We start from the raw sequence: 16,679 nt of genomic DNA on the forward strand, positions 1-16,679 counted from the left end.
ATCAGTAAGTATTTTTTAGGCGCACTTTGTGGCGTGAAAAACGGGCGTCCAGGTCGGGGCTGCGCCGTTCTAGGCGTGGCCCGAAACTTGGGCACATAGGAACAGGAGTAGGCTATTTAGCCCCTCGAGCCTGTTCCACCATTCAATGAGATCATGGTTGATCTGTGACCTAACTCCAGATACCCACCTTTGGCCCGTATCCCTTAATACCTTTAGTTAACAAAAATCTATCAATCTCAGAATTAAAATTAATAATTGATCTAGCATTCGTTGCCATTTGCAGAAGAGAGTTCCAAACTTCTACCACCCTTTGTGTGTAGAAGTGTTTCCTAATTTCACTCCTGAAAGGTTAGACTCTGTCCCCTAGTCCTAGACTCCCCGACCAATAGAAATAGTTTCTCTTCATGTACCCTATCTGTTCCACTTAATATCCTGTAAACTTCAATCAAATCACCCCTTCACCTTCTAAATTGCAGGGAATACAACCCTAGTTTGTATAGTCCCTTCTCATAATTTAACCCCTAGGCTCCGGGATATCATTCTGTTAAACCTACGCCAGAGTCATATGTAGGTCAGATTAGATATGGGTAGCAGGATTGCTTTTGTGATGGACATTCGAGAACCATTTTATGTTTATGGCAAACCAACAATTGGCGCTAGCTAACAATTATCTTTATAATGAATTTAATTTGCCATGGTGGGATTTGAACTCACAACCTTTGGGTCGATAGTCCAGCACCATAAACTATATCGTATGGTGACACTTTCATATGTGAGAAAGTGGAGATAAAGCCTTTACCATTTGGTCTTCTGTAATGCTGAAACTGTGATCTCAGTTTAGCCCCCAGAGACAGTAAAATCACTATGTAATTGAGATTGGGTAACTTCTTGTTGTGTTGACAGAAGGAATGGAGAAATGCAGCCCTTAGTCTTGTTACTGTTTTTGTAGAAAATTTATTAAAATGGTGCTTTTGCCCCATTTAAGCCAAAGAGCATTGTCCCCATTCTACAATTCACAGAAGAAGACAAGAGTGGGCCAACTGCTTCCAGACCGCTTTCCTCCCACTTTTCAGATGTTAAAGCAAGAAACCATCTGCTTTTTCTGTGGTTCAGGGTGAATCCATGGTGGCATATTGTGGCGTTCTCCCAGTGTTCTGGCCAACATTTCTCCCTTAACTGACACCACCCAAAAACAATGATCATTCAATTCATTTTTGGGATCTTGCTGTGCAAAGATGGTTGCCGCTTTTGCCTCCATAAAAATAGTCAAATTTATAATATTTAACGTGCTTTGAGGCATTTCTGAGAGACACAATCAGACATTTTTAAAATGCAAATCTTTTTTTCCAATGGCGCTCTTAAAACAGCTTTTAGGAGGTGAGGTGCATAAATGTGAATCCAAATGACCTGTCCCACATTCTTTTGACTTCTGTAAGCAAGGAGTCAGAGCACTGTCTTTTATATGGGCTTGTTGGACAGAGTATAAATCAATAAATAATGGAGGCTTGTAAGAAAGGTACGGCAATAATCATGGGCGACTTTAATCTTCATATTGATTGGACAAATCAAATTGGCCAAGGTAGCCTTGAGGAAGAGTTCATAGAGTGTATCCGGGATGATTTCCTTGAATAGTATGTTGTGAAACAACCAGGGAGCAGGCTATCTTAGATCTTGTACTGTGTAATGAGACAGGATTAATAAATGATCATAATAAAGGATCCTCGAGGAAAGAGTGATCATAGCAAGGTTGAATTTCAAATTCAGTTGGAGGGTGAGAATGTTGAGTCTCAAACCAGTGTCCTGATCTTAAAGAAAGGTGATTGCAAAGGTATGAAGGCAGAGTTGGCTAAAGTGGACAGGGAAAATAGATTAAAGTGTAAGAAGGTTAATAAGCAATGGCATAAATTTAGGAGATATTTCATAACTCTCAGCAAAGATATATTCCAGGGAGAAGGAAATACTTTAAGAGAAGGGAGAACCATCTGCGGCTAACTAAGGAAGTAAAGGATGGTATCAAATTGAAAACAATGGCATACAATGTTGCCAAGATTAGTGGGAGGCCATTGGATTGGGAAATTTTTAAAAACCAGCAAAGGACGACTAATAAAATAATAAAGAGAGAGAAGATGGATTATGAGAGTAAACTAGCAAGAAATATAAAAACAGATAGTAAGAGCTTCTACAGGTATATAAAAAGGAAGAGAGTAGCTAAAGTAAACGTTGGTCCTTTAGAGGATGAGACTGGGGAATTAATAATGGGGAATAGGGAAGTGGCAGAGACTTTGAACAAATATTTTGTATCAATCTTCACAGTAGAAGACACAATAAACATCCCAATAATAGATTATCAAGGGGCTATTGTGGGGGGAGGTGGAACTTAAAACAATCACAATCACTAAAGAAAAAGTACTCGGTAAAGTAATGCGACTGAAGGTGAAGAAGTCCTCTGGACCGGATGGCATGCATCCTAGGGTATTAAAATAAGTGGTTGCAGAGATAGTAGATGCATTGGTTGCAATCTACCAAAATTCCCTGGATTCTGGAGAGGTCCCAGAGGATTTAAAAACAGCAAATGAAACGCCCTGATTCAGAAAAGGAGGGAGACAGAAAGCAGGAAACTATACATCAGTTAGCCTAACATCTATCATTAGGAAAATGCTAGAGTCCATTATTAAGGAAGCAGTTGCAGGACATTTGGAAAAGCATAATACAGTCAAACAGAGTCAACATGGTTTTATAAAAGGGAAATCATGTTTGACAAATTTGCTGGAGCTCTTTGAGGATATAACAAGCAGGATGGGTAAGGGAGAACCGGTGGATGTGGTGTATATGGATTTCCAGAAGGCATTTGATAAGGTGCCACATAAAAAAGTTACTGCACAAGATAAGAGCTAATGGGGTTGAGGGTGATATATGAGTATGGATAGAGGATTGGCTAACTAACAGAAAACAGAGAGTAATTTTCTGGTTGGCAAACAGTGACTAGTGGGGTGCCACAGGGATCGGTGCTGGGGTCTTAATTGTTTACAATCTATATTAATGATTTGGATGAAGGGCCCGAGTGTAATGCAGCCAAGTTTGCTGATGATACAAAGATGAGTGGAAAAGCAAGTAGTGAGGAGGACACAAAGAATATGCAAAGGGATATAGACAGGCTAAATGAGTGGGCAAAAATTTGGCAGCTGGTGTATAATGTGGGAAAGTGTGAGGTTATCCACTTTGGCAGGAAAAATAAAAATGCAAATTATTATTTAAATGGAGAGAGTTTACAAAATGCTGCAGTACTGAGGGACCTGAGTTTCCTTGTGCATGGAACACAAAAAGTTAGTATGCAGGTACAGCAAGTAATCAGGATGGCAAATGGAACATATTGGCATTTATTGCAAGGGGGATGGAGTATAAAAGCAGAGAAGTCCTGCTACAACTCTACAGGGTATTGGTGAGGCTACACCTAGAGTACTGTGTACAGTTTTGGTCTCCGTATTTAAGGAGGGATATACTTGCACTGGAGGCTGTTCAGAGAAGGTTCACTAGATTGATTCCTGAGATAGAAAAGTTGAACAGGTTGGGCCTATACTCATTGGATTTTAGAAGAATGAGAGTTGATCTTATTGAAACATATAAGATACTGAGGGGGCTCGACAACATTGATGCAGAGAGGATATTTCCACTCGTGGGAGAATCTAGAACTAAGGGGCATAGTTTAAGAATAAAGGATCACCCATTTAGAACTGAGATGAGGAGGAATTTCTTCTCTCTGAGGGTCGTAAATCTGTGGAATTCTCTGCCCCAGAGAGCTGTGGAGGCTGGGTCATTGAATATATTTAAGGTGGAGATAGACATATTTTTGAATGATAAGGGAGTGAAGGACTATGGGGAGCGGGCCGGGAAGTGGAATTCAGCCCAAGATCAGATCACCCCTGATCTAATTAAATGGTGGAGCAGGCTCGATGGGCCAAATGGACTACTCCTGCTCCTATTTCTTATGTTCTTATGTTATGTTATGCCTTATACACATCACTAGTGATTTCAGGCACAATTACAATCTATGCATAGAAGCAGGTCCAAAATGTGTGTATTTGGACAGTGAAAATGGATCTTGTAATGATTCTGAGGTAATTGGTGTTGGAATGGTGAAGATGTAGCTTTTCCTACCCCTGGGGCAAGAGGGAGTTGGATACACAAGGCAAAGCCTAGAATGTTCTGCAGACAGAGAGCAAGAGATGGAAGATTAAGTGTTGTTATAGTTACTGGCTTGTATCATTGTTAGCAGTTATTATTAAATATATTCTAAACATAACGGTGCTCAGAGGTCTGTCTGGAAGAAGTTGAACAATGGTTTTGTGGGTCTCCACAACCTTAACAATAAACATTCCCTGTGACATATTGTAAATTTCTGCTGGGAGTATATTTTGAATAACTAACACAGTTCTATGGAAAATAGATTGATGTTGACTTTGGAATTCTCATTCGAGGGTTTATCGAGACCAGTGCAGATTGTAATCTGAATGTATGTCACGGTTAGTTTAAAAAAAGTAAAATCTTACTGTAAAGATTTCTTCTTCACAATATGGATCTGGAATAACAAAGGCATCTAATCACCCAAATAATAAGTGAAGTGGGAATTACAAATAATGCTGTCTGAATTCATTCTGGCTCAGATGTCAGATCTACGTTTCCTGACTGTAATTTAGAAACTTACATAAAATGCTGCTGACAAGTACTCTCTTCTAATCAGAAGTAAAAGTCGCAGCCAAGCACTGCTCAATAGTTATGGCATAAAATATATCCATATTTAACCCTGCCATTGATTTTTGCTCTGCTTGTGTATAACTTGCTTGTTTTTGTGACTTGAAATCATTTTTATTTACTCCTGTACTAATCAGTACCATTTGAATAATACATACCTTCAGTTATTACCGAGTTTTTGTTGTGCTACCAGAGCCTAGATTTTCTACCCATTCAAGATTAATGATTTAAAGTATCATTTACTAATACAGTCAATCACACATACCATGTACCCATATCAATTAATCCCATGAGCACGACACACAAGTCTAGCCTTGCAGTTATACTGTGACCTTCGCATCAATGCAAAGCAGGTTCTATTGTCTATTTATTGATTTCAGTATTAACATCCAGTAACTGGATTGAATGCTCAGAGAAATCATGTTTGTCCAATTTTAAATCTCTCTCTTTGTTTTTGACCTGTTGAACTATATCCTATCCCTACATCTGCTCCGCTTTCTTTAGGCTCAATTTTCCCCAGTGATTTGCGCCGTTTTTTTGGCGCAGGCTGCTTTTTTTGGCCCAAGTTTTTAAAAAAAACAAGTTTCCCCGATCAATTTGTACCAGTGTAACTCAGTTAGTTACGATTTGTTTTTAGGTAAGCTTTTTTTTTCAGCCAAACCTGCCATCCGCCTGGCCAGTTAGGCAAGTTTGGCCAGCTGAGAGTTATCCCAGTTCTTCTTAGGCCTGCGTATGTGGCCTCTGTAGAAAAACTTCCTGGAGAGTTAAGGAAATCGGCGCAGGTCAGTGTAGCAGATGCCCGGACGGCAGCAGCAGGAGAGGTAAGAGAGAGGGGAGGGTAAACCGTTCGGGTATAGTTAGGTGCAGGGACCGAGAGGGAGGAAGCCATTCGACCTGGGATAGGTGCAGGGACCGGGACCGGGAGGCCGTTTGGCCTAGATAGGTGCAGGGGAATGGACTGGGAGGGAGGCGGCCAGAGCCAGGTGCGGGATCAGAGGGGAGGAGGCCTTTCGGCCAGGGCTAGGTGCGGGGGAACGGACCGGGAGGCTCTTCGGCCTGGAATAGGAGCGGGGATCGGTACCGGAGTGGGGGGGACTTTAATAATTTAATGGAGGTAAATTGCTGCAATGTATTTGTGCTTGTGCAGTTGCTGCAATGTATTTTAATGTGCTTGTTTCACTTTCCAGCCTCAGCCCGCATTGTGTCCCTGGTTACCGTGACAACCCGATCTTTTTGGCGCAGATCACAGGTTCGGCTGCGCTAAAATGAAGAAATCAAATGGGGAAACTTGGAACATTTTTTTTGCCATACTTGGGCCCCAAAAAAACGAGCGTAACTCTTCAAGTACACCAAAAAAAAGCTTTGGGGAAAATTGAGCCCGTTGTTACTGGACTGTCTCTAATTTTAGTCCAACGTTTCCCAGTCTTGTTCCTTTACTCGTACGTCTTGCATTGGATTTCCTTCCCTACTTCTCTGGTGTCTGTCACAATTAGGGTTCAAATGAACATGAATCTTAAAGAAATGGATAGTGGATAAATAACAATGAGCTGAAATAATAACTTATTAATTGCTATTTGTTCTATATTAGGTGCAGTCAACACCATATACAAGACAACGGTTAAAATAGACATATCCTCATCAAAACCTTCATAATTTTAAGAACCTCCATCAAATCTCCTCTTCGCCTTATCTGCTCCACTAAAAGTAGTCTCTCCTTATAACAATAGTTCAACACCCTTGGCTTCATACAGGTGAATCTGTAACTGTAATGCCAATTCTCGCGATTTATATTGTTGACAGGCTGAGTAAATTTGAAGTGGGCACTGTGCCACACACTATGCAGAGAAGTCCAAGTCACTAGGCATGCTAGGAGATGTAGTTCCATTCTCGTCATAACACCATCCGGATCCACGCAAATCTGGCTTGGCGAGAACTCATTTGCCGCAATGCACTGCTTTGCACCAATTGCCACTGCTGCAAAATGCAACATCCTACTGAATGCGGAAGTGACTCTGGGGAAAAGCGAATGGCACACGTCAGCTACCACCTGTCAGTCACTGGTTGCCCCGGGAACGGGAGCTGGAGTTGCCAAAGTGCGGCGGGTTCCATGCTGACATCGCATGTGTTCGCTTGGTCTCTGCTGGCGCTGATGAGGAACCAAGTGGCGGCCGGTAGAGAGTAGGATTTGTTTCTGGCCAAGGCCTGCCTGCTCTGCCTGCCCATGACCAGGGAGGCTGAGAGAGCCAGCGTTAGGCCTGGACTCGGGGATAAGTGGGGATGGGACTGAGGAAGCGCTATTGCTGTGACCTGTTTTAGCAGCCATTTAGTGTTGGATTATTCAGGCTAAGTTTAAACTGTGGTGAGAGCTTATGGGCTTGTCTGTAGGGACCTGGCCTCTATGTATGACTCCCCACAGTGCCACGATGCTGTACTTGTGGCCTAATTCACTGGTGGAGCCTGGCCTGGGTTTGCATCATCCAGGAAGGAAGAGGAGAATTGCAGGTATTTCCAGATGTGTTGATGTAACCTGGGCTAGGGCAGTGCTGTGAATGGAATCTGTTTATAGATATCGCAAATATAGGATAGCTGTATATAGAGAGAGCATCCCTGGGGCCTAGTGAGTCAGTCATAGGTAGTCCCTCAAACGAGGATGACTTGCTTCCACAAGAGTTCACAGATGTTTCAATGAAGGACCCGATGTTCTAGTCCTGAACTCCTGTTGAGGGAGTGGAAGATGCCGGTGCGAGGAATTTTTTAACATGTGGTGACCATTGCACATCAGCCACTACACTGGTTCGACAGAGCTAGGCCTTTATCCAGTGGCAAGGGTTGAACCAGGACAACTGGAGACCTGCTCTGCTGCACGGACCTAGTGCGCACACATAGTGCAGTGTGGGCAGGCCCGTGTGCTGCCCTTGGGCCCCGCACCCTCATTCTATGCACCTTGCCCACGATGTTCCACCTGGGATGTTTTCTCCATGTATATGCTCCATCCTTCCAACTCTGATTTACTGCTTGTTTCTTGCTCTTTCTGTTCCACAATCAAGGCCAATCTTTTAGCCGTTACATCTCTGCTGTCTTTCCCAAACTACTTTGCCTTGCCTTTCCTGCCTTCAAGAACCTCTTAAAAGCCTAACTTTTTATCGATACCATCCATCTCTCCTCCCCTATTTTCCATCCTCCGCTCCCCTACGTAAGGACTTGGAGACATTTTGTTGCATGTGAATGTTATTTAAATGTTAGTTGTTTTGTTGTTAAACCCTCTCTGGGTGTGTTGAGCAAAAGACTTCCATGACCCATCAGAACTATCCACTATGGGGCACCTATCCATTTGAAAATTCAGCTGAAAAACAAGTTAGGGATAAATGACTCCAAATTACGTTTCCGACCGAAAAAGACCCTATTCCTGGAATATATTTTAACCAATTTATATTCAAAATAAACTCACAACAAGCCCCATTTGGCCTAAGGAGCAATCTTAGTATAGCTGTAACCGACATACTCAATTTGTAACTGAGTCGATCCTTCATTATAACTTCGTAATCCATTCTGTTCTTCAAACAATGCTATATTATTTCTATATATATACACGCATGTGTGTGTACGTATAAAGCATATATCATTAAAAAAAAAAACTGGTTCTTATAGGCAGCAAGTGAACGAACTCAATTAATATAAAAAAATGTAATTCTAAATCAATCTAAAACTACCAATTCCTCAACTGGTTGGAAAATATACTCCTCCAATCAAGGAGATCATACGAGTATCCCTTCCCCGAAATCAGGCGTCTGGTCCAATATCAGAATATGTCCAGTGAACCCATCAGGTAAATTGCAAATGCACTTCAGAACAGTTAGTTCCCAATTGGGATCACTGGTTAATTATGCACGAGGAAGACTATTTGTTATATCCATAAAGACCCTACATTCCCCAATTGCAGCATCCAACTTCCAAAATAATTCCACGGTTTTTGCCATCAGGATTGTATCTAGAAGCCCAATTCATGTATTTGTGTGAAGAAGAACTTCCCAATATCAATCCTAAATTTAGCTTTTACTACTGTGTCCCTTGTTCTACTGTTTAATATTCCGGATTTAGCTTTTCCATTCCTTTAACTATGTTGCATACCTTTACTTAGAATTCAACAGAGGAGGTCTAAGGGTTTAATTAAGAGGGGGAAAATAAAGTACGAGAGGAAGCTTGCAGGGAACATAAAAACTGACTGCAAAAGCTTCTATAACTATGTGAAGAGAAAAAGATTAGTGAAGACAAATGTAGGTCCCTTGCAATCGGATTCAGGTGAATTTATAATGGGGAACAAAGAAATGGCAGACCAATTGAACAAATACTTTGGTTCTGTCTTCACGAAGGAAGACACAAATAACTTTCCGAATGTACTATGGGACAGTGGGTCTAGTGAGAAGGAGGAACTGAAGGATATCCTTACTCGGCGGGAAATTGTGTTAGGGAAATGGGATTGAAGGCCGATAGATGCCCTGGGACTGATGGTCTGCATCCCACAGTACTTAAGGAGGTGACCCTAGAAATAGTGGATGCATTGGTGATCATTTTCCAACAGTCTATCGACTCTGGATCAGTTCCTATGGACTGGAGGGTAGTTAATGTAACACCACTTTTTAAAAAAGGAGGGAGAGAGAAAACGGGTAATTATAGACTGGTTAGCCTGACATCAGTAGTGGGGAAAATGTTGGAATCAATCATTAAGGAAGAAATAGCAGCACATTTGGAAAGCAGTGACAGGATCGGACCAAGTCAGCATGGATTTATGAAAGGGAAATCATGCTTGACGAATCTTCTGGAATTTTTTGAGGATGTAACTAGAAGAGTGGACAAGGGAGAACCAGTGGATGTGGTGTATTTGGACTTTCAAAAGGCTTTTGACAAGGTCCCGCACAAGAGATTGGTGTGCAAAATCAAAGTGCATGGTATTGGGGGTAATGTACTGACGTGGATAGAGAACTGGTTAACAGACAGGAAGCAGAGAGTCAGGATAAACGGGTCCTTTTCAGAATGGCAGGCAGTGACTTGTGGAGTGCCCAGCTCTTTACAATATACATTAACGATTTTGACAAAGGAATTGAATGTAATATCTCCAAGTTTGCGGATGACACTAAACTGGGTGACAGCGTGAGCTGTGAGGAGGATGCTAAGAGGCTACAGGGTGACTTGGACAGGTTAGGTGAGTGGGCAAATGCTTGGCAGGTGCAGTATAATGTGGATAAATGTGAGGTTATCCATTTTGGGGGCAAAAACACGAAGGCAGATTATCTGAATGGCGGCAGATTAGGAAAAGGGGAGGTGCAACGAGACCTGGGTGTCATGGTTCATCAGTCACTGAAAGTGGGCATGCAGGTACAGCAGGTGGTGAAGAAGGCAAATGGTTTATTGGCCTTCATAGCTAGGGGATTTGAATATAGGAGCAGGGAGGTCTTACTGCAGTTGTACAGGGCCTTAGTGAGGCCTCACCTGGAATATTGTGTTCAATTTTGGTCTCCTAATCTGAGGAAGGACATTCTTGCTATTGAGGGAGTGCAGCGAAGGTTCACCAGACTGGTTCAAGGGATGGCTGGACTGTCATATGAGGAGAGACTGGATCAACTGGGCCTTTATTCACTGGAGTTTAGAAGGATGAGAGGGGATCTCATGGAAACGTATAAGATTCTGACGGGACTGGACAGGTTAGATGCGGGAAGAATGTTCCCGATGTTGGGGAAGTCCAGAACCAGGGGACATAGTCTTAGGAAATGGGGTAGGCCATTTAGGACTGAGATGAGGAGAAACTTCTTCACTCAGAGAGTTGTTAACCTATGGAATTCCGTGCCGCAGAGAGTTGTTGATGCCAGTTGATTGGATATATTCAAGAGGGAGTTAGATATGGCCCTTACAGCTAAGGGGATCAAGGGGTATGGAGAGAAAGCAGGAATTGGGTACTAAGGGAATGATCAGCCATAATCTTATTGAATGATGGTGCAGGCTCGAAGGGCCGAATGGCCTACTCCTGCACCTATTTTCTATGTTTCTATGTTTCCTCTCAGATGCAGAGGAACTGTCAGATGAAGAAAGACCAAGATCCATCCAGATCGCCTTCTACCACACTGGTAGTTGCATGATGCAACAATATCTCTTTTACTGGCTGAATATCAGGTTTTGCTGGATGCATATTAATTGGGACCATATTGACTTCCCTGATTGCTCATTGGGTAAATGCACCTGAGATGGTAGTTAGGAAAGGAATTAATAGTAATGCCAACTCTCGCGATTTAATTGCGAGACACACGATTTTTAATGAAAATTTACCACAACTAGGGTTCGCGATTTCTTCACACGCGGCGGGATCGATGTGGCCTGTGTTGATGGTGTGTGGTAAGCCCGCTTCCAACTCAAGTCCCCTCTCTGTCCCGAATCTTCCGATGATTGGGCTTGTTAAGCCTGCCCTGTGGACTTCCCAGTCAATTAAGAGGAAGTCGGTCTGATGATGTCATCTGATGATGCGTCATCAGCCGGTTTCTTTAAAGAGACCATGCCCACATTGATTTTGGCAGTTCTACTGTCATTATTCTGCAGTATTGAGATGCTACAAACACTGAGAAGCTGTACACAGAGGTGCACAGCTGCACCCAGGCTCTCCCATGACTCCCTCCAGATGCTTATGGAGGGAGTCACAGCACATAGGGAGGTCCTCTTCCCTTCCCATTAATCGAATGAACCTCCCCAAAACACTAATGCAGTCTTTTGCACATTGCGCAGGAGAAACAAGTAAGGACATTGTTATGTCTTTGGATGCTCTGATAATGACTCCACAGGCAACATATTGCACTTGAACTGGAGTGACCTTAGTCGATTTAACATAACTCCAGAGTGAAGATCACACATGGTGGCCTGCCTTTTATACTTTTATACAAGTCTCCCACTGCAGTGCCCTCTGGTGGCACACCTTAGTGACCATACAGCTGGTGTACAAGTTTCCCATAGTAGTGCCCTTTGATGGCGCATCATATGTAATAGTAGAAGCAGTAAACATGTCTGGATACATGACAGACATCATCAGGAGAACCAGGCTCCAGTGGTGCAAAACTTTCAATGATCTTAGTAGATCACAACATGTATTGCAAAGCCACAATCTGCATTCCCTACCCTACTCCTGCACATTTTTACTCACACCAACTTACTTTGCACCTCCACCCATCCCTCTCTTTCTTTATCTGCATTATCAGTTCCCCATCTCACTAGCCACTCCTCACACTCATCCTTGTCCAATCATACCAACTAACAACACACAAGGGTAGGAACTTGGGTCCTTTTGCCAATGTTCATGTATAGTTAATGTTGATGTGTTGTCAGCACTTTGTGTTCTTGGACAGATTTGTGGGCACCTTTGGAAGTGGCTTAGTGAGTTGTAGTGAATGGCGAGATATAAGAGCACCCCTCACAATGGCGATGAGTATGAAAGGAATGGGTTGGACATTGCAGGGATGCTTTATGAAACTGATGTGAGGTGGTGCCAACCTGGTGCATCATGTGGCAGTCAGGGTGTACAGCGTGAAGTGAAGTGAAGTCACTGGCCTCTCGGGCAGCAATGTTGCCGGGTGCGAATGCCCTGTGTCCTGTGCAGCATCAGGTGATTGCAGAGAAGGTTGGTGTTGTTGGTGGTGATGCTGGTGTGTTTAGTGATGTTAGTGTTGGGGCTGATCGTGGTGGGATTCTGAGGTCCAAGGTGAGATTTTTCCAAGGGCACCGATGCTGCTGGAATAGATGGCAGGTGAGGTAGAGATGACAGAAGGAATCTGTCAATGGTGAGAGAGGTTGCTCCAAGGAGCTGACAGTGAATAGAGAATTCACTGCAAACACTTTCAACCTGCATACAGCTCAAGTCTCTTCCAAATCCTGAAGGCTTCAGTTTTTGACATTGGAAAGTGAACAGCTGTGAAATGGTAGCATTTATAGCACTTCTGCAGCTGTCAACTAGCCAAAGCAATGGAAAGTCACTGAGAACCCGACACACTTACCTGGCGTGAAACCCAAGGCATGGCAAACCGTCAAAAGTTTAGTAAAATGTTGTGCCTGCTTTTAACCATCTTAACTACTAGTTAAGTACCTTTTTAATGATGTTATATACCTGTCCCGCCGCTTGCTGTTGGGTCTGCGATCCGAACGCAGATCTGACAGCTCACACGGAGGCGGGTTCAGAGTGGGATCCCGACACGCTGTCAATCATGGCCATTTTGATAGCGGGCCCGCCTCCAAACCCGCACTTGCCTAAGGGTGGCAATAAACGGGTTGGTTTTTTAAAACGGTTTTTGTAAAACATTTTCAGATGCAGTAATATAGTTTTTATAAAGAGTTGTGACCTGTTAGAGATTAAATAAAGCCACTAATGAGGTTTAAAGCCACAAAATTACAAACTCATAATTTCTTACCAAATTTCATGATTTTTAAGAGTTTGTCTCATGATTTATAAGACAGTGAGTTGGCTTTACTGCTATAGTACATGCACTCTATGGCCCCTATATTGGTGGCCTTGCCGCTGACTGCCACCGAGTTTTCCTGCCGTTTTCCTCTCCTCGACATTATCCTCTTGGGCTGGAGCAGGCAGGAGGGGAGCACCACCAGGAGCCACCCGCTAATGTCCTCTGGCAACCAAGTCACGTAAGTGACCTACCGCCCGCCGCGATGCCAGATTGATGCAGGCGGGAATCGGCGCCAGAAGGGGGAAGGACCACTGTGTGGAGGCTGTTCTTACCCCGACGGTAGGTATGAAGACCTGCAAAAGAAGGTTAGTGGCCATCTTTAAAAAATATTTTTTTGCAGCAACTTACCTGGATGGGGTCCCCTAAAGGTGTTCCGGTGATTTTTTTTTCGTGATGTTTTTCGGGTCTTCCACCCTCCCTGGGCACGACTCCATCCTTGGCTGCCGAGCTTGAGAGCTCCGCCCACTGCCGCCCAGATTGATGCCGCAATCCGTTATTTTGCCACCGAGTGATACTGCCACCTCTTTTAGAGGAATCCTTCAGGCAAAGTACCGCCCGGTCTCTGGTGGTGATCAGCGGTCCTTTGGGCGGCAAATGGGTGGGCCTTGCAGCTCATGAAAACCGAGGCCCATGTATTTTCAATAATGGGGAGCCCTGACTTTACACAGTGTTCCAACTGTGGCCTAACTAATGTTTAATTGAAATGCATCATTACTTTTTTATTTTTGTGCTTTATGCCTCCAAAATGCTATTGGCCTTTATTACAGCATCATCTAGTGAAGGGCAACGGCACATGAAAATATTTCAGCGTTTGGTTCTCACAGACAAGCAGCCGAGCTTTTGGTTAATCTCTGGTCATTATCAAGATTTAAGGCCTACTCTTGAACTCTTAAAAATAAATGATGCTAATCCAAAGCAGTAAATTGAAAGAATTGTTCCATATGTGTGTCTCTGTCTACATTTTCGTTCATCCATTGGCAAATTGACTTGGCTATTCAATCAAATCTGTAAAAAAAAAAAATCAAAAGCAGATGTTTCTCAAGGATAAGTAAAATAATATTGGTGTTTGTGATATCTGTATTTATACATAACCTTCATCACATAGAAATGTCTCAATGCACTTCACAGTGCAGTGACTGTTTGGCAGGAAAGTTGGGCAGCATATCTGGGACAGCAGCATTCTAGAAACAATGATGAGATGAACTACTAGTTAATCGCAGGCCAGTTGTAGTGCTAATCATCATCTTCTTAGGCAGTCCCTTGGAGTCGAGGATGACTTGCTTCCACACTAAAAATGAGGTCTCAGGTGACTGATGAGTCCGATGCAGGAACTACAGTCTCTGTCACTGGTTGGGCAGATGGTGGTTGAAAGGCCAGTTGGTTGGAGTGCTTGGGTTGTCGTGCGCTCCTTTCGCTGTTTGCATTTGGTCTCCGCTTGCTCCCGGCGATGAGACTCAAGGTGTTCGGCGCCTTCCCGGATTATTCTCTTCCACTTTGAGCGAACTGGCTCCAGGGATTCCCAGGTCTCGGTGGGGATTGTTATGTATATAAACCTGTAATTACCATATTTAGCCACCAGAGGGCTTATCCCCTGGAGTCTCAAGAGATCCCACAATCCCTTGGGAGCACCTGTATATAAGGAGGCCTCACAGGCTGGAGAGGCACTCTGAGATCTGTAATAAAGGACTACAGTCATACTAACTTTGAGCTTGCAGTATCTAGTCTGACTCCTTATCCAAGACATAACAGGGATGTTGCACTTTTTCAAGGAGGCCTTGAGCGTGTTCTTGAAGTGTTTCCTCTGGGGCTTGTTTGCCGTGTCAGAGCTCCGAGTAGAGCACTTGTTTTGGGAGTCTCGTATCTGGCATCAACATCATCGGCAGTCCCTCGAAATCATAGGCAGTCCCTCCCGGATGCTCTTCCTCCACTTAGGGTAGTCTTTGGCCAGGGACTCCCAGGTGTTGGTGGGGATGTTGCATTTTATCAATGAGGCTTTAAGGGTGTTGTTGAAACACTTCCTCTGCCCACCTGGTGCTCACTTGCATTGTAGGAGTTCCGAGTAGAGCACTTGCTTTGGGAGGCATGCGAACAATGTCGCCTGCCCAATGGAGCTGGTAGAGTGTGGTCGGTACTTCGATGCTGGGGATGTTGGCCTGATCGAGGACACTAAAGTCCCATACTTGTGGAACTCAGACACTGGCAGATGGGGTGGGAGGTGTAGGAACCCCGATGATAAATTCTTTCTCCCTTTCAGAGATCCGGTGGTCGTGAAAGGATCTATTTAAATGCAAGCATTTCTTTTTTGTCACTCCCTCAAGAAGCATTTCAATTGCCGGATCATTAAACCTGTGTTGTTTCCACTTTAAAGCCTCCATTGCACATCAAAATTGCACAGTCAACAGCTGCCCTGGGCTTTTTTGCAGAGGTTTAAATCGCTGCTTCATGCGATTAGCTGATATTGTCCATGCTGATTGATCCTGTCATGCATCGGATGATCCACTGTGAGGTTGCTTTAGTGCACTTTGTGTTGTAGCTCTAGAAATCAATAAAATTCTGGGCTAACACTTGAGAAATTGAAAGAACATTCAGTAAAACCTGTCATAAATGCTCAAACAGGAAAATCCTGGCCAACTCATGTTTTATTTTATGCACGCAAAGAGAATATTTGCTATCACCAATCAGTGTTTAATTGAATTGTTGTGCAGGAACATTTCATGGAAGTAATTAAGAACCAGGAGTTCCTTTTGCTTCCTGCCAGTGAGATTGAGAAGCTCCTTGCTAGTGATGACATTAATGTTCCTGATGAGGAGACCATATTCCAAGCTTTGATGATGTGGGTAAAACACGATTTACAGAAGAGACAACAGGATCTTGCAATGCTCCTGTCCTATATCAGACTACCTTTACTCTCCCCACAGGTAAATGGATAACAAGTTGGATCCACAGACTTTTCCATACAGTATTTAATAGGAGTTTGTTACTGCATCAATTTATTATTAACTTTATTGAAATATTTCATGTAATATTCTCAATACGAGTACTTACTCTTTTATTTGTTTCTGACGAAACCTCGAGGGTGATTTTAACCTTACCCACCCGATGGATGTTGGGCAGCTAAATTTGCCTGGTTACTTACCCGTCCTAGAGTCACTGGGAGCTGACCATGTCCAATTTTAACCTCCTTTAGATCAGGTGGCAAACATACCCACCCAAAACCGGCAGATCCTTTTTTTACATATGAAAGTTGGATCCTGTTGATGTCACTGGGGATCAGACTCAATTTTAACTTGATAACCTGGGTGGGGCTAGAAGAGGCACAAACAGGTAAGTTCTTTATTACTTTCCTCGTGGGGCCAGGAGGAGTAGGAGTTCTCCTCTGGGCTCCACAGGGCAAGCTTAGGTCTTTCCCCCTCCCATTACTGATATTAAGACCCCCACAAG

At 43.4% G+C, this 16,679-nt stretch overlaps 1 protein-coding gene across 4 annotated transcripts in view; it reads left to right on the forward strand.

Annotated features, from left to right (window-relative positions):
• LOC139265182 (kelch-like protein 4) overlaps window positions 1–16,679 on the forward strand; it is a 224,549-nt gene that overhangs the window by 158,766 nt on the left and 49,104 nt on the right. For all 4 annotated transcript variants that reach the window (XM_070882110.1, XM_070882111.1, XM_070882113.1 and 1 more), the window contains one exon: window positions 15,944–16,156. In XM_070882110.1, the coding sequence (XP_070738211.1) occupies window positions 15,944–16,156 (213 nt within the window). The remainder of the gene's footprint in view (window positions 1–15,943; window positions 16,157–16,679) is intronic.

The sequence above is a fragment of the Pristiophorus japonicus genome, chromosome 6 (genome assembly GCF_044704955.1).
Source record: "Pristiophorus japonicus isolate sPriJap1 chromosome 6, sPriJap1.hap1, whole genome shotgun sequence".
Lineage (NCBI taxonomy): Eukaryota > Metazoa > Chordata > Chondrichthyes > Pristiophoridae > Pristiophorus > Pristiophorus japonicus.